The sequence below is a fragment of the Poromitra crassiceps genome (assembly GCF_964638095.1).
Source record: "Poromitra crassiceps genome assembly, chromosome: 25".
Taxonomy (NCBI): domain Eukaryota; kingdom Metazoa; phylum Chordata; class Actinopteri; order Beryciformes; family Melamphaidae; genus Poromitra; species Poromitra crassiceps.
In genome coordinates, this window is record NC_139649.1 from 9,483,103 (window position 1) to 9,501,941 (window position 18,839).

The 18,839-nt window shown below is 47.9% G+C and overlaps 1 protein-coding gene across 1 annotated transcript in view; it reads left to right on the top strand.

Moving 5' to 3' along the window:
- Positions 1–1,982: 1,982 nt before the first annotated feature.
- The window catches only part of LOC310798503 (bone morphogenetic protein 7-like), a gene marked incomplete at both ends in the record, with an annotated part of 21,960 nt that continues 5,103 nt past the window's right edge, over positions 1,983–18,839 (top strand). The window contains 2 exons of the mRNA XM_083661035.1: positions 1,983–2,379; positions 18,416–18,605. Coding sequence (XP_083517161.1) covers positions 1,983–2,379; positions 18,416–18,605 — 587 coding nt within the window. The remainder of the gene's footprint in view (positions 2,380–18,415; positions 18,606–18,839) is intronic.

Here is an 18,839-nt window from a genome sequence, read left to right on the forward strand (position 1 = left end):
TTGAATTAGTAACTGTCATATAATTACTTTTTGTAAAGTGTAGTCCCTTACATTACTAGTTACTGGTAACAGTAATAAATTACAGTAACTAAGTTACTTTAACTAAGTTACTGCCCAACACTGGGTGCAGTCGCATCTGTTTTCAAACATAAGCAAACATCATCTTCAATGTTGTATTTGTGCTTTGTCATGTATTTCCCTCCACCCGCTTCCAGTGGAGTGCTTTACACTTTGGCGTATATTGAGACCATCAGCATGTCTGTTCATGTGCCTCCACTGCTGCTGTTGATCACTCCTACACCCCTCAACAACAACTAGGGTGGGCCCAAGTTTATTGTTTGAGTTCAAAGGTGTCTGTCTTGAACGAGGGATTAGGGGATTATCCCTCATTACCTTTTGATTGATCATAGGGGGGGGGGGGGGGTGAGCCTACTCCATATGAGAGTGTGTGATGTAACAGGGACCAGACATGCCATGGCAGCATGTCTTTATCACTCTTCAGGATATCATGAAACATTCCACACACAACACACACACACACACACACGCACACGCACACGCACACGCACACACACACACACACACACACACACACACGCACACGCACACACACACACACACACACACACACACACACACGCACACGCACACGCACACACACACACACACACACACACACACACACACACACACACACAGCAGTGTCATGAGGAAGACCTTTCTGCCTAATATTGTCTGAGTGAAATGAACTTTTCAGATGAAAACAATGACAATAACTTTTAGCGCTTCCATTCGGCAATAGAGACAGGGTTCGTAAATGAGCAATGCTGGGCAGTAACACATGACTGTAATGTATTACTTCCCCCAGTAACAAGTAGTGTAAGGGATTACAATTTCCACAACAGCAATTCAATCACAGTTACTAAATCCAAGCATCTTCAAGTTTGCATTACTTTCTCCAGCGCTGGCACAGCATGAAAACAAAGTTGAATGAAGTTGAACTTGAATCTCGAAAGTGTGGAGATAGGTCTGCATGGCTACTGCGTTGCCAGAACGCATTTTGTTTTTGTCCTATTGGCAAATAAATAGGAAGTATGTAGTTTGGCCGATTGTTGACTCCTTCTGTATGTTTGATTGTTCCAATAAAGTGGATTCAGTTTTCACGTAACTAATTACTTTTGATACCAAGTAATAAGTCAAGTAAGTTGTGTTACTTTTTTAATGAGTAAGTAACTTGTTACACTTCCAGAGTAACTTGTCCATCACTGTAAATGAGTAGCCTGTGTGTGACACATTGACCTTGGGGAGCAGAGGACTGAGGAGTCTGTGGGACGGTCACAGCAGGAGATGGACTGGGTGTCAGGGGTCTGCCGAGGAAGCTGACTGGCACTGCAGAGCACAAAGACGTGCCTGATCAGTGATCTGAACAGTCAACCAATACATTAGCCATTAGAGGCCACTTGCATCAATGCTTTGGATTATTGTGCAATCATGGTTTAACAAAGCGCGCTCTGATAGGACACTTGGGTTTGAACCGTTATCGCGGGGAAAGAAAAGATAGAGGTGCCCACCCCATCTAGCCTATCTCATTACCAAGATAGAGGAGTAAACGTGATTGAGAGGACATTGATCTATTCTCGTCCTACTTTTATCTTTTATCGAGTCAACACCCCCCCCCCCCCCCCCCCCCACCCCCAATGTTTCCAGCCATCCCATGTCTAACCCCTCCCGCCCCTCCCCTGAAAACAGCACCTCAATAAAATCCATTCCCAAGTTGCCAGCAAGAGAAGCGCGCAGCCTCGCCATAGGAGTAGGCAGTGGTGCGCAACAGCAGATGATGTCGGAATGATATTGGAGATTGGATTAATAATACAGGGTAGTTTGTCCTTTCCCTCCCATGTGTCGGAGTACCCTCGACGAAGGAACTTCTTTTCCAGTTTATTCTACCGACCAGTTACAGCCGCGCGTAAAATTGCCGTAAAATGGTAATAAGCGCGTCCGCGTCGGCGGTGATCCTTTTGACGTGGGGCTACTGCGTGTTGGCCACGCAGGTCGCTTTCTCCAACTTCTCCGAGGACAACGAGGTGCGCTCCAGCTTCATCCAGCGTCGACTGCGGAGCCAGGAGCGCAGGGAGATGCAGCGGGAGATCCTCTCCATCCTGGGGCTGCCTCACCGGCCGCGGCCGCTGGTCCACACCAAACACAATGCAGCCCCGATGTTCATGCTGGATTTGTACAATACGATCTCCACGGACGCAGAGCCGCCCGGCTATTCTTACTACAAGCCCGTCTTTACGACTCCGGCCGCCCCCATGGTGACCCCACAGGACAGCCGCTTCCTTGATGACGCAGACATGGTGATGAGCTTCGTCAATCTCGGTATGTTTCCAGTCTGCTTGGTTACTTTCATTCCCTATGACAAAACGTTATAATGTTCTGTTCTATAATATTAATACATTGAGTTCGTTATCCTGTGCTTTTTGCATATTTCAAACAAACAAGTAAATAAATATAATTAGTTTGATTAATTAAGGTTCTTTGGAAATGACCAATCAAATGACTTCATCCATTTATCTTGGTCAGACTAGGCTATTTTGAGTTTGTATTGTAATAGGCTACCTATTCTGAACTCATTAAATCTTGCCCCTGACAAATCCCCCCCCCCCCCCCCCATATAATAGAAATACTCAAACTAATAACGAAACTAACAAAAACGTTTTAAACATGCAATAAAAACTAAACTGAGAACCGCAAACCCACTCTGGAAACGAACTAAACTTGAAAACAAAACCCAATAAAAATGAAAACTATGGAAAGTACAAATATATAACCGCAGTCTTCTCTCATATTCTTGAGCATCACTTAAAGTGATGCTCAAGAATATGAGAGAAGACTGGTCATGCAGGCACGCACGCACGCGCACACACACACACACACACACACACACACGCACGCACGCACACACACACACACACACACACACACACACACACACACACACTAGCTAAATGTCATACTGTTCGCACTAACGATGCTAAAATGTGCGTAATACGAATATTATTAACTTTTTAACACTAAATTATTTTTCCACAAATAAAGGAAAGGAGACAAGAAACATAGCTTTTTTTCACCAACAGGTGAGTGTCTTTATTCTCTGAGTCCAGCTTTGAAAGAACAAGGACAACAGGAGATTGTTTTATTACAATTGTATTACAATTATGCAACATTAAAATGACAGAAAGAAAAGCAGAATGTAACTAGGCCTATTGAATTTGTAAATGTGTTAGCTTAAATGACAATAATCGTCTCAGAGAAAATTTAGTGATTGGTCTAATCATTGTGATGGACAGGAGAGATGATCAGAGGGGCGGGGTTTTTACTACCATCATTTCAGGCCTCTTTGGGAGAGAGGGAGAGAAGAATATTGGGTAGAGTTTCTCAGTGAAGGTGCAGCCAGTAAGAGCTGCAGCATCTACATCATAAAAGGAGACCAGACCCTTCTCATCATCCACAAACACCCCCACCTTCTGTGGCTTCGTCTTCAGAGAAAGGAGGACACCAGGGCCAGCAGCAGCATAGTACTCATTTCCTTTCCTCAAAAATAGAGTCCAGAAGCCGTCCTCTGGGCTCAGTGTGATGTGTCCCTTCCTGTTGATCGACCATCTGGCCACTCCTAAATCCCAGTCCCAATCCCCTTCAGAAAAAAGAAAGAAAAAAAAAGAAAAAAAGTGTCCCCTTTGCAAACTCGTTCCGGTTCCACTTCCGGGGTCTCTTCTCCAGCTCAGAGATCTCCTGTTCCATCTCTCGAATCTTCAGTCGTATCTCCCAGATCATCTGCCGGGTTTCTTCCTGAATTTCAGCCACTGTCTTAGGCCTACTACTCATTGACTTTCTGAACTGAGCAACCATCTCAGATATGAAAGTATTGACGTGCAGCTTAGGTCTTCTCCAAAATCCCTCTTTACACACGGGACACCAGCATCGGGCATTAACATCCCAGTGCTGAGTGATACAGTTTTTGCAGAAGTTGTGTCCACATGGTATGGAGACCGGATCAGTCCACACATCCAGACAGATGGGACATCCAAACTGCTCTTCACATAGGAGACAGCTGGCAGCAGACATATCTGACACTGAGACCAAAAGTGACAATGTAAATAAATAGCTAGCCAATTCACCCCTTTTATAACCTGAGCAGGGAACGATTTATGACATCACTGATGATGACATCATCACTGATGACATCACAATTGCTTGAGTGACATCACTAATGACATCATCACTGATGACATTACAATTGCTTGAGTGACATCACTAATGACATCATCACTGATGACATCACAATTGCTTGAGTGTCAATGTAGATAGTGCCCTTCAAGTGAGGTCGTGTTTACCATGAATATGAGAACGTGGATGGAAAGTATTGTCATTTTAGCCGTATAGAGCTTTTCATAGTCATTTTATATTATCTGAGAGGAACATGTTGATATTCTCAACATTCTCATCTCTTTTCCTCTGTCATTATGCCTTTGCATTTCCTGCATTAACATAGTTAGCCACTTGCTAGCTAGTGTTAGCTAAATTGTTAGCCTCTGTGGCTTCTAGTCAACTGCGCATGCTCATGACGTTACCAAAGCCACAAGCATGTCGTGTACACATCTTCTGGTCTCGTAAACACGAGTTCACGACTTCCATTTTATTTGAAGGCATCAATATACCCCTCCTCCCCCCCTCCCCCCACACACACATCCCCACTAGAGATCCTCTCCATCCTGGGGCTGCCTCATTGGCCGCGGCCACTGGTTCGGCCCACACCAAACACAATGCAGACCCAATGTTCATGCTGGAGTTGTACAACTAGCACGCTTGATTCCTAGGGTGGAGACTGGTTCCGCGGGGTCCCAAAATCATGACTGACAGACAACACCCACACACCTAGGCGCCATCGCCCATCGTGCAACTGTGCGCCATCGGCTCATACTACATCACAGTTGCTCGAGTGACATCACTGATGAGAGCACAATTGCTCAAGTGACATCACTGATGACATCACAATTGTGACAGACACCCACCCACTTAGCCAATTTGAACTAAGAAGTAGACTTGGAATCTTGCTCACTACGCGCGCTGGACTGACAGACAGACAGGCACCCCCCACCCACCCAGGCGCCATTGAGCAAGTGTGGGCCATACTAGGAAGGATTTATGACATCACTGATGACATCGGAATTGCTCAAGTGACATCACAATTGCTCAAGTGACATCACTGGACATCACAATTGCTCAAGTGACATCACTGATGACATCACTGATGACATCATAATTCACTGATTTATGACATCACTTCCATCACAAATCGTGACTGACACCGCCACATTCTTAATATACTAGGCTCGCCCGCCACATTAGCTTGCTAGCTTGGCCGCCCCGCATTTACACACACACACACACACACAGAAAAATGTCAATTTGGTCAAATTTGTCAACACGAGATTGAGACTAGGATGTCTCCATGACTGTGAGTCAATTTGCCTTCTCAAAGTGTTGCGTTTGTATTGTATAATACCTAAAATCTATATCTTATCTTATCTTATCTTATCCGGACCCACCAGTTGAGAAACACTGAACTAAACTAAACTGAATTGGAAAAAATACAAACGATGATAAATAAAAAATATATAATAACTCTGGGTCAGAGGCCTAAAGCTATGAGAGAAGACGGGCCATGCAGACACACAGGCGCACATGCGCACACACACGCGCGCATACACACACACACACACACACACACACACACACGGGGCAAACACTTCACCGGTCAGGTCCATAGCTCCATGTGCTGTTTGTACTCAGGTCCTTCACAGCGTCACAGCGTGCATTAGCTAAGTGCTGTGTCTTTGTGATGTGGGAGCTCTCAGAGACACCGAGGCTTTCAGGTCACTTTCTCTTCACTCCACATGGAGCCAGTTGTAAATGTTATGACAACACGCCTGTATCCCATTTCCTCCCCATCCCTTCAAAGCTCTGGGGAGAGGCTTTAGCGGCTTTGTTTCGCATGACTACGATTTGGAGACGGTCATTTCTGAAGCCCTAGGGAGTGCAAGACAAGTGATCTGACATCGAGGAGCATCGAAACACATTTGATTGCTGAATTCATCTCTGCCAGTGTGGGTGTTTGTCTGTGTGCACACAGGCGTCAACTAACGATTATTTTCATATTCGATGAATCTGTCGATTATTTTCTCGATTCATCGACTAGTTGTTTGGTCTATAAAATGTCAGGAAATGGTAGCAAATGACGAGCAGTGTTTCCCAAAGCCCAAGATGACGCCCTCAAATGTCTTGTTTTGTCCACAACTCAAAGATAATATCAGTGTACTGTCACACAGGAGTAAAGAAACCAGAAAATATTCACATTTAAGAAGCTGCAATCAGAGAATTTAGACCGTTTCTTTTAAAATTGTACTCAAAACGATTCATCGATTATCAAAATAGTTGTTGATTTATTTCGACCAATCGATTAATCGTTGCAGCTCTAGCTTACGGACATGTAAACTGTGTGCGTTGGATATACACTTATGGGTGTGCGCAATGTGGTACGTCTATGTCTCTGTGTGTGTGTGTGTGTGTGTGTGTGTGTGTGTTTGTGTGTATGTTTGTTTGAGGGGCGTGAATCGAGGCGGTTACAGGTGGAGGCGGGGCTTACTCAGACATTATTGCATTTATCAAAGGAAAATCCGGCCTTTGTTTCCCTCGGAGATCGCGCGGCAGCTCTGATATCACTATGGTGAACTAGCAGACAGCATGTGGGGTTTCATCCCAAACCAACCCTTTCTCCTCCTGCCTCGGGGCTTGGAGGAGGAGGAGGTTACAGGTCAACGCGAAGAGATGAAGACTGTTCATCCTAGATACGTGTCTCACCTTTAGCCTTCTGGTTTGTTTGCCTCGTGTCTTTGAGATCGAATCGAAAGCCTTGAAACGAAGGAGCACTTTGGATGTTCGTGAGCCGCCCCGTGAACTTGTAGTCGAGTGTATAGTTAATCCGAAACATTTGGAGTGCGAATGTGATACATCATCTAAAAGCACAAGAACATCTCATGTCTTCAATCACGAATGTGCGCAGCACTACTCGCACCATTTACGAAAACCCATAACAGATTTATGGAGTTCAAGTTATGAAGAGGGGGGCGGGGGGGGGGGGGGGGGGGGGGGGAAGAGGAAGAGGAAGAAAGGGTGGTTATTTCTCTCTCAAAGCCCACTGTGGCCCCTGTGTGTGCTGCTGGTGATGAGTGGCAGGGGGCTCCCACACTGTGGAGCGAGTCTGTCTTGGTGGTCCCTGGAGTGATCGCTTCAAGACCAAACTGGATTATAGTATTTCCCTTGAAGACCACAGCTTCCAGTGTGAGGTAGACCTCCCTCGCTATGCCGCCTCCCCCCCCCCCTCACCACCACCACCACCACCACCACCCCCTTCTCTCACTACCCTCAGGTATGCATTCGTCACATCAGCTACACCTGCTTAACTTCCTTGGGTAATTCAATGCATGGAAATGAGCATTTGGCTTTATTTATGCACACTTGAATGCCAAACCACGAGTATCACTGCAGCATCTCACACGTCACAACAGTATGCATTCATCTCAACTGTCAGGTAACATCACTCCGTGCAGCTGCTGTTCAGCTGCACATCTGTCCTTTTTATGACACACTTGCTAATAAAGACCTGGTAGACCCAATGCAAAATCCAACAAGCCCGGCGTTACACTCACACTGGCTCTGCATCTCTATCAGTCACTGCTGGTCACAGACTGAAGAAAATGCCACCAGTTTGTGGATATTAGTGGGATTTTTGGCCAGTCTAAAAGGGGCTGAGTGAGCCTGTATAGTATGTGTTCAGCACGGGCGGTTTATTGAGAACACACCTGCGGAGAGCATGGGCATGATGAAGCTCGGTGCCAGACGTGTCGCCACTGCTTTTCCTGGTGCAAAATGTTTCTCATCACAGTCACTGTTGCGTGTGTGGAACGTTTGCTATGTTCACTATATGCATGTGTGACCAGGTCTAAATAACTGACAACGCCACCTAGGGAGTTTCACCCAAGGAAATACCAGGGCTTTAATGCCCACAGATAAACCATACAGATTCGTTCACAATGGTGAGAGACCAATGAGAGGAGCAGAGACGTGGTTTCCAGGTATAAAAGTAAGTGTTATTTATTAGAAAAAGCTCAGACCAATTGCAATTGCCAAATTATTAAGATTTATTCAAACAATGCTAAAAACAGCTAAATTGCAAAAACATGGGAATGCACCTTTAAAATGTCCAAGCTACTAAGGGGAGGGGTAAAAGCAAAGGGCACTGGAACTGAAGTGAGAGGGATTGACTGGGTTAAGGGTAAAATATGAGAAAGCTTAAGAGTAAGAGTACCTACCACACCAAGCGTGTACAATATCACACACACACAATTAAAGTGCTTGGTGCATAAGGTGCTTAAACAAGACAACACTGCAAAGGCACACTCACACGCATGCAATATGAAAGGAAGAGGCAGGTAGGGAGGGCCCGTAGCTCACACCAGTCTAATCCCCACCCACTCCAGTGGCCAGGCCTATGCGGGGCACAAAGAGGGAAATATTAGTTCTGGACAGTTAAAACAACAATTCAATCTTTTACTAAATTACGGTACACTTATACAGCAGTAGAAGGGCAGAACAGCTAGAACAGCAGCTTATGTTCAGCAACAGTTAGCATTGGCATATTAACAGCTTCTGCTACCCAGACCCAGGACAGATACACCGTAGTCTTCCACAAAGGGCAAATATGGTTCAGAGGGAAAGCTCAAAGAGAGAAGCCAGCCTTAGCCTATGCTCTGTTAGGCAGGCTATTTATAGGGGCTGGCCAATTGAAGGGCCAGCCAATTGAGGGGCAGGCCAAATTAGGTAACTGGAAACACCTGGTAGGTGTAGATTAGTGGGCGGGACCCATGGGTGCAGGTCACCCCATTACAATCTACCCCCCCACTAGTTATCGGCGTCCCGACGATAGGGGGAAAATTAGTCCCAGGGCCTAAAAATAACAGAAGTCCCACTACTAGACCCAGGGATCCGAGCACCGGCAGCCCCATCGATGGGCACAGGGAGATGGTGAATGTTCGTGTGCCTCCCCGCCGTTTCTCGCGTTGTCCTCCGAAGGGCCCCCTCCGGGGACCTGGCTGTTGGAAGCGCCATGTGTTCCAAAGGGTGGGAGGGTTGAGAAGGGGCATCCGGAGGAGGCAGCACTGGCACAGATACTCCACACAGGGGTCGGGTCACCAGCCACCAATCGCCCTGGGCGTCCTCTTCTTCCCACCTCTCGGCTACTGGTTGTTCTGAGGAGGTCACCTTGAAAGACAGCGGTGGAGAAGTGACAGGGGCCTGTTTAAGCATAGTGCGATGTACATGCTTTACCTTATCTGGTTTGTCGAGAGTTGCGATGGAGTAAACTGGCCCACCATCTGCAGGTGCCCTGAGTACACGGTACAACGTAGAGCTCCAGGTGTCTTGGATTTTATTCCGTCCTCGAACTCCATGGTCCCGGAGATATACCAGTTGGCCTTCATGGAGATCACAAGGCGTTACCTTTTGATCGTGCCGTGCTTTCCGATGCTGGGCTGCTGCTTGTAGCCTCTCTCTAGCCCCATCAAATGCTGTCTGGAGGCGTTGTTGATGGTCCCGCACCCAGTCACTAACACCGCCCCCAGCGGGCTCTGCCACTCTGCCCAACAGAAAGTCTACAGGAAGATTGGGTTGTTGGCCAAACATCAGAAAGTATGGCGACTCACCGGTGGACTGGTGGATGGTAGTGTTGTAAGAGAAGAGGACTTGTGGGAGATAACGAGGCCACTCTGGCTTCTTAGCAGGAGGGAGCGTCCGTAACAGCCCATGCAGGGTCCTGTTAAACCTTTCACACTGTCCATTGCCCTGAGGGTGGTATGGGGTGGTGTGGGTCTTCTGTACCCCATAAAGGCTGCATAGCTGCTGGATTAGGGCACTTTCAAAGTTCCGTCCTTGATCCGAATGGATGCGGGCTGGGACTCCAAACTTGTAGAACCACTCTCTCACCAACACCTCAGCCACGGTGGATGCCCGCTGGTCTTTTGTCGGGACAGCCTGTGTGAATTTAGAAAAGACGTCAGTCATAATCAATACTTGTTCCCTACCATCCCGTGAGCACTCCAGTAGGGTAAAGTCAATGGCCAAGACTTGGTTAGGTTTTGAGGCCATCAGGTGCCCCATAGAGGTTCGAATAGCTGGCTGTGTTGGTTTGGCCAAGGTGCAGCGGTCGCATTGTTGGCACCACTCCTTGACCCCCTGGTACATGCCGGGCCAGTAGCAGCGCTGCCGTACCAGCTGAGTGGTCCTTTCCACGCCCTGGTGTCCATGACCCTGGTGCAGTTGTTGCAAAACTTCCTCTCTCAGGGACTCTGGTAGGAGCAGCTGGCGCACCTCTTCTCCACCATCAGACCGGAACACTCTTCGGTATAAGAGACCATCCTCCTCCATCACCCGACTCCACTGACGCACCAGTTCCCTCACTGGGTTAGGCAGAGTTTGGCGTTCAGCATGATCTGGACATCTCTCTCTTCGCCAGAACTTGAGGAATTGGCCAATCACTGGGTCAGATCTCTGCAACATACTTAAGTCACCAGGGGAGTGTGAGGGCAATACAGAGATGGCCATTTGTATTACCTGCTGGGGTCCTGTGGTGGGTGGCTGTTGTAGAGGCTCAGGGAGCGGTGTTCCCGGAAGCGCCAGTTCCAATGCTGAGGGCACATCTGGGGGCGAGTGTTGCCTGGAAAGACCATCAGCATTACCATTTGAGCGACCAGAGCGATACCTAATGGTAAAGTCAAATGCGGCCAATTCTGCAGCCCAGCGATGTTCATTTGCGCCCAACTTGGCAGTGTTTAAATGGCTCAGCGGGTTGTTGTCCGTCCACACGACAAACTTTTGGCCAATCAGGTACTCTCTGAATTTTTCAGTTATAGCCCATTTCAAAGCTAAAAACTCCAATTTCATTGAACTGTAATTTGACATGTTTCGCTCCGAGCGAGTGAGGGCCCTGCTGGCATATGCTATCGGCCTCACCTTGCCTCCTTGTTCCTGTGACAGTACTGCTCCAAGCCCACTATAGCTGGCATCTGTTTCAAGGATAAAGGGGAGGGAGAAATTAGCATAAGCTAGAATGGGAGCAGAAACTAACCGTGCTTTGAGGGCATTGAAGCTCTGTTCACAGTCCTCTGTCCAGACATCCAACAAGGGCTTTCCTGAACGCCCTCTATGTCCAATCCGGGACAGCTCAGCATTTAAATGGTGAAGTGGCGCCGCCAGCTTAGAAAATCCTGATACAAAACGGCGATAATAGCTTGCAAAGCCCACAAAGGAGCGCAACTCTGTTACAGTCTTAGGGCGGGGCCACTGAGAAACCGCAGTGATTTTATCCGGGTCAGTAGAGACCCCATCCCTGGAAACGACATGGCCAAGGTACTTTACCTCAGTCTTGAAAAAGGAGCATTTTTCCAATTTTGCTTTCAGGCCTTCTTTTTGTAGTCGCGTCAGGACTGCATCAAGTCTCTCCAGGTGCTGATCTACAGTAGAGGAAAACACCACAACGTCATCCAAGTACAACAACAGCGTTTGGAAATGTTGTGCCCCAAAGATTCGCTCCATCAACCTCTGGAACGTACCGGGGGCGTTGCAGAGGCCAAAAGGCATACGATTGAATTCAAAGAGGCCAAACGGTGTACAGAAGGCGGTTTTCATTTTGTCTTTTTCCAGTACTGGTACCTGGTTATATCCACTAGCCAGATCCATTGTTGAGAACCACTTGGCCCCCGATAGTGCGTCCAAGGATTCTTCAATTCTGGGCAATGGGAAGGCATCGCGGCGGGTCTTACTGTTTAACTGACGGTAGTCCACACACAAGCGGAGGCTGCCATCCTTCTTCCGTACGAGCACAATGGGGGAGGCATAGGGGCTGCAGCTCTCCCGGATCACCTGGGTCTCTAAAAGTTGGTTAATGTGTGCCTTGACAGAGTCATACTCTGAGGGGGGGATGCGCCTATACCTCTGACGGACAGGCACATCGTCACTTAAGGGGATTTCATGTGAAATGAGGTGTGTACAACCTAAGTCTCCCTCGTGTGTGGCAAACACTGCCTCGTGTTTCTGTAATAGGCTCATAGCCCTCAATTGTTCTGACTCTGAAAGGTTAGCTAGGTCGATAGACTGGACAAGACCTGGTACCTTACTCTCTTGACCCAAATGGTAGTTCATGGTAGCGGTTGTATTGCCAACACTTGGCTCCCTAGGGATCTCAGTGATCCCTTTTGGTAAACTCACTACCTGGGCTTGGCTTAGCAGGCCTAAAGGGCTACGAGAGGGCAACTTGACATCAATGGTCCCTACATTCACTACAGGAATATAGGCAGTACCTTGAGATACCTGAACCATAGCTGGAGAAACAAGCAGGCCTACAGGTAAAGCATCACTTTGATGTAATGGCTCGAAAAGTGCTGAGCCGGACTGAGCAAAGGACTGAGTGCAACAGGTAGTGGGCACCAGCTTAACAGTGCCTCCAGGGATACAAACAGAGTACCTACCCCTTACTTTGGCTATCTTGGTGCGGCGGAGAGCCTTAAGCTCAGCTTGTTGACAGTACTTGAGGGCTTTCTGCCACGCCTCAGGGGACTGCTGTACACGTGGGAGATCAAAAAGTGAGGGACCATGCCTTCTAAACAACTCATCATAGCATTCGCGTATGACATTCATGCCCAGCACACCAGCCACACCGTTTCTGAACTGTTCTCCCGGGGAGTCCTTCACTACCAAGACTCCTCGCTTAGGAACAACCTTGCCCATTACTTCAACATCCAGTTCTAGGTAGCCTACATAAGGGATATCAAGGCCGTTTGCAGCCTTAAGTTGCAGCCAGTGACAGGAACGGGGGGTCTGTACAAAGTGCTGGGAGAAAAAAGCTTCCGTAATGGTAGACACCATGGACCCAGTGTCCACTAAGCACTGCACCTCCACCTCACCCATATTCACTACCACATGTGGGCATGACCCTAACAGCTGCAAAACAGCTCGTTGACTCCCTAAACCTGTACTGTCTGAGCCAGTATGATCCCTGCCTGAAGTGTGGCTCTGCACAACAGGGGGCACTAGTTTTCCGGCTGCTGGCTATGGGGGGCTCCTCCCTGTGGGTGGCGGTACTGCATGGGATGGGCCTGGGTGGTGGGCTGGGCCTGGGGGATGACTCGAGCATTATCACAGTTACTTGCAAAGTGGCCTGGTTGCTGGCAACGTCTACAAATTATGGGACCGTCACGTAAAGGTCGTGGCCTCCTAGAGGGATTTTGCAGACGGTTAAGGCTTTCGCAAAGCTTGCCAATTTGCTCCTGTTGTCCCCTCAACATTTCTTTCAACTCTGCCAATTCAGGGGAGCAACTAAGCATACCACTACTGGACCCACTTGGCACCCTAGACTCCTGTAATGCACATATGGAAGGGACTGAATAACTCCTAGGTCTACCTTCTGATGGTCTACCTTCTCGCTCCCAGGTGATAGCTTCCCTGCGGACATCCAGCAGTGTTGAGTTAGGGTTGCTGCGGACGAGCTGCTTCAACACCCTACAAAGAGCAGAGTCATTCACATTTTCCACAAACTGGTCTCGCAGTAGGATAGCAGAATTTAGTACATCAGGGGCACGCTTAACTATCTTCTCCATTAAGCAGAACAGTGCATGTGAGTACTCCTGCAGTGACTCCCCCTCAAGCTGTTTTCTAGAAAAAAATTCTTCCTGCAGTGCCACATAAGACCGGGAGCAGCCATAGAGCTCCTGGAGAATAACCAAAATGTGTTCTGGGTCTTCCCTCTCTGCCCCGGACCTATACCTAATTTCATCCTTGGCCTCCCCTTCCAAGTGGTCATAGATGAAATACGCTTGGTCAGTGGGTGGTAAATGCCTGGCACGCATGCTAGCACGTACCTCCTCAACCCATTCTGTTACCCCCATCCCAATATTACCCCGGAACATTGGGCACTTGCGTTCCCTAGGGATGTATACCATACGCTCTGGGGGTGCACCAGCATGCGTGGAAGTCCAGCGGGCCGAAGGACCAGATTGAGTTCCAGGTGACGCAGTTCTGGAGCCTGTTGCTTCTGCACGCTCCCGCGTAAGCCGCTCATTCTCAGCTCGCAGTTGTGTCACAGAGTCTCTCAAGTCCTGTAGTTCAGCTGCATCCATTTCTAAAAGACAGTCAGTTCAACAGTGGGGATGGGGAACAATGCACTTTTGTTACTGCCAAGGGCTCCTGCTGCTCCACGCCCGGGACGTCTTGATGATCTGCAAACTGCCGCCCTGCCCTTCTCAAACTAATATGGTTGATAATGAAAAGCAAAAAAAAACTGTCCAGAATGAAAAACCTTGAAGAACACGTCTCTGCTTTACAATGAGTCTGATTTCCAAAGTCCTGCCGACCAACGCCAAATGTGACCAGGTCTAAATAACTGACAACGCCACCTAGGGAGTTTCACCCAAGGAAATACCAGGGCTTTAATGCCCACAGATAAACCATACAGATTCGTTCACAATGGTGAGAGACCAATGAGAGGAGCAGAGACGTGGTTTCCAGGTATAAAAGTAAGTGTTATTTATTAGAAAAAGCTCAGACCAATTGCAATTGCCAAATTATTAAGATTTATTCAAACAATGCTAAAAACAGCTAAATTGCAAAAACATGGGAATGCACCTTTAAAATGTCCAAGCTACTAAGGGGAGGGGTAAAAGCAAAGGGCACTGGAACTGAAGTGAGAGGGATTGACTGGGTTAAGGGTAAAATATGAGAAAGCTTAAGAGTAAGAGTACCTACCACACCAAGCGTGTACAATATCACACACACACAATTAAAGTGCTTGGTGCATAAGGTGCTTAAACAAGACAACACTGCAAAGGCACACTCACACGCATGCAATATGAAAGGAAGAGGCAGGTAGGGAGGGCCCGTAGCTCACACCAGTCTAATCCCCACCCACTCCAGTGGCCAGGCCTATGCGGGGCACAAAGAGGGAAATATTAGTTCTGGACAGTTAAAACAACAATTCAATCTTTTACTAAATTACGGTACACTTATACAGCAGTAGAAGGGCAGAACAGCTAGAACAGCAGCTTATGTTCAGCAACAGTTAGCATTGGCATATTAACAGCTTCTGCTACCCAGACCCAGGACAGATACACCGTAGTCTTCCACAAAGGGCAAATATGGTTCAGAGGGAAAGCTCAAAGAGAGAAGCCAGCCTTAGCCTATGCTCTGTTAGGCAGGCTATTTATAGGGGCTGGCCAATTGAAGGGCCAGCCAATTGAGGGGCAGGCCAAATTAGGTAACTGGAAACACCTGGTAGGTGTAGATTAGTGGGCGGGACCCATGGGTGCAGGTCACCCCATTACACATGCTAAGCTAACTTAACGGTAGCACAAACGAAAGTGCCTCTCCAGAACAGGAGGAGTATTGTCTTTTTCAGACCAAGCAGGTAGAGAACCCCGACTAGTCCGGCTAAGATAATCTGTAGGCAGCGTAAGGAGATTTCCTTCCTCCCCCAGGCCCACCAGAAAATCTCATTATCCCTCTAATTATTTCGACATCCATGCGTGTTCTTTTCTCTCCAAAGTGTGAGATCGCCCGATGAGGCGAGCTGTCACTCTCACCACTGGCTCTGTGTTTTGACTAATTGAATTGAACAGATTGATTGACACAGCTGTTGATGTAAGAGCTCAAAGTATAATACGACATGTTTCAAAGCGGTAAAACGTTGACGACCTGTAGAGTTTCTATACACACTTACGATTCGTACACCCCGATTTAGAGTGTGGATTGGAGCTTTTAAAAGGACATTTCTGCACTAGGTTTTAGACATAATGAGGTGCTATGTTTGTTTTAGCAAAGGCCTTTTTGGTGGTTCTCATAATCTGCGAGAAAGCAGCTTATAGGTTGTAAACTAGCGCAGTGTTGTCAAACTTGTAGACACATGCAGGCATTCACGAGTGTGAGGCTCAGCAGGGATCACAGTTTTACCACTAAGTTGAATAAAGTTCAAACGCATCGGGAAAGGAGTAGACCTCCTCGACGGATGCATCGTATTACAGGAATAAAAAGACAACTGTTCTGTACTTTGACAGTCACATTTTCATTACTTATTGTTTTGGAGGAGAATTGTGATACGCCTCAAAAACCAAAACCACCCACATTGACTTGGAGAGAAAAAAAAAATCGGGCTTATTATAAAATTGCAATAGGTTAATGATAGAGGCATGGCTGTGTGGCCCAGCAGCGTCTGGAGTGCTCTGAAGTGTTGAAATGCCTCCCAGGGGAAGTTTGCATATCTGAGGTCTGATCTGTGGAGCTAATGGTCCCTAACGTAAACACACCAAGTCCTTACAAGCAATTATTGCTTTCATAAAAACGCCCCTCGTTCTCTTCCAGCACTTAATTGCGGTCAAACAAATGACTAGCAGGGCCCAGAATGCACTGCTCTTAACGACCAGTGTGTTTGTGTGTCGTTAGAAGTGTTTTTAGAAGACTGCCAGTCAGTGCTCGCGCGCGTGTGTGTGTGTGTGTGTGTGTGTGTGTGTGTGTGTGTGTGTGTGGGGTGTTCTGTTTTGTGATTTAGTGCGAGAAAATGGAACATTTGCAGTGTTATGACTAAGGTTGTATGTGTGTAACTGTGTGTGTGTGTGTGTGTGTGTGTGTGTGTGTGTGTGTGTGTGTGTGTGTGTGTGTGTGTGTGTGTGTGTGTGTGTGTGCGTGCGCATGACGTGTGCCTGACTGTGCTTGTGCAGTAATCGGTGTGCATGTCTGTGTTCAAAGCCACTGAAACAATAGTGAGCCATCAGTGGGAGCGCTGGGCTGGCTGATGTCATCGTGATGATGATGTCATCATGATGATGTCATGGCGTATGCCAGTGGGCAGGATGTGTTTAAGGTGGCTAATCGCCGCGCTCCCACTCCGCACACCTTCAGCGGAGACCTCCTCCACTGCTCTTTCCAAGGACAAACACATTGGGTAACGCTGTACAAACACAACGCGGAAAGCTCCAGGAAACCTCTGGGTCTTTTCTGACCACCATTCTTCTGGAAAGTCTGAGGGAGCTGCTGTGCTTCATTCAGCGGCCTCAGGACAGGACTTGGGTGGAAACGCAGAAAGCGCCCGCGGGCCGCTACTGCTTTATTTGACCCTCCAGAATGGAATAGTCCGAGAGTGAAATCACTGGACAGTGATACACAGCAAAATTATCTCAGGGGTGTGGAGTGATGACAGTATAGCCCATGGTAGTGTGCGTGTGTGTGTGTGCGCGTGTGTGCGTGCGTTCGTTCGTGTGCGTGTGTGCGCGCGCACGCGTGTGTGTATAAAAGCACTGGCTGCCGTGGTTTTCCGGGCAATGCCGTAACAGGCCTTTTCTTGTGGTCAGCACATGTGTGCAATTTGAACAGGGAACCAAATGGAGCTCTGAGTGTGGTTTCTCCCCCCACATCGGCACGTATGGCAGCTACACTCCACTTAAGTGATGTTTAGATCAATCACTCACCCTCATGGAAGCCCGGCTTTCCTATTTTTGACGCGGCGCTTCCGAGATGTGGGCAGAGCCACGCGGATCAGACGATCGTTTGATTCAACGACAGTTTTGACAGATATTTGCAACCGCTGCTGAGTGGCCATCTGTCTGTCTGACTGCACTCGCACGGCTGCCTGATGTTTACCGCCAACGTACAGACTTTCCCTCTGAGGATCACAAGGATTATTTCATGTTAGGAGTTACACACCGAGGTCAAAAGGCCAGTGTCTTGGATGCCCCCGAGTGTGGCCGTAATGCCCCTTCTGTTTCCCAGTGTCTACTCTACATCATCACGCTCTGGACATCAACAGTAGTGAGAGATGTCTCCCACTCCTGCAAGGAAGGAACCTTGGGAAATGGTAGCGTCTACTGATAGTTGAATAAGTAAAATAAATACAATTTTAGGTGGCCCTCCACACAGTATTGGTGAATCAAGCAAGTTCACTTTGCGTTTTTTCCGCTCACCTAACGATAACAGCACTATCATACAGTTTGTAGACAAGCACCAAGTAGGAACAACACAGGTGGAACTAATGTTTTCAGATGGTAAACAAAATCCTTAGAGTACAATTGTATTGTATGTGGCCCCCTGGTATTTTCACATGATCTAATCTGGCCCCCATTCAAAAAAGTTTGGACACCCCTGCAATCTCACTCCAATTATTCCTAAAACCGGGGTTATATACATAACCTTAAGGGTCATGTAATACTGTATACTTACAACCCCATCTCTCTCTCCCTCTCTCTCTCTCTTTCCCTCCTAGTTGAACAGGATCAGAATCTCCTGCACCAGCAGCACCGAAGGGAATTCCGCTTTGACCTGTCCCGCATCCCAGAGGGAGAGGCCGTCACGGCGGCAGAGTTCAGGATCTACAAGGATTACGTCCACGAACGCTACGAGAACGAGACCTTCAGGGTCAGTGTCTACCAGGTGCTGCAGGGGCTTCCAAACAGGTATGAGACCTTCAGGGTCAGTGTGTACCAGGTGCTGCATTGGCTTCCAAACAGATACGAGACCTTCAGGGTCAGTGTCTACCAGGTGCTGCAGGCAGGGGCTTCCAAACAGATATGAGACCTTCAGGGTCAGTGTCTACCAGGTGCTGCAGGCAGGGGCTTCCAAACAGGTACGAGACCTTCAGGGTCAGTGTCTACCAGGTGCTGCAGGGGCTTCCAAACAGGTACGAGACC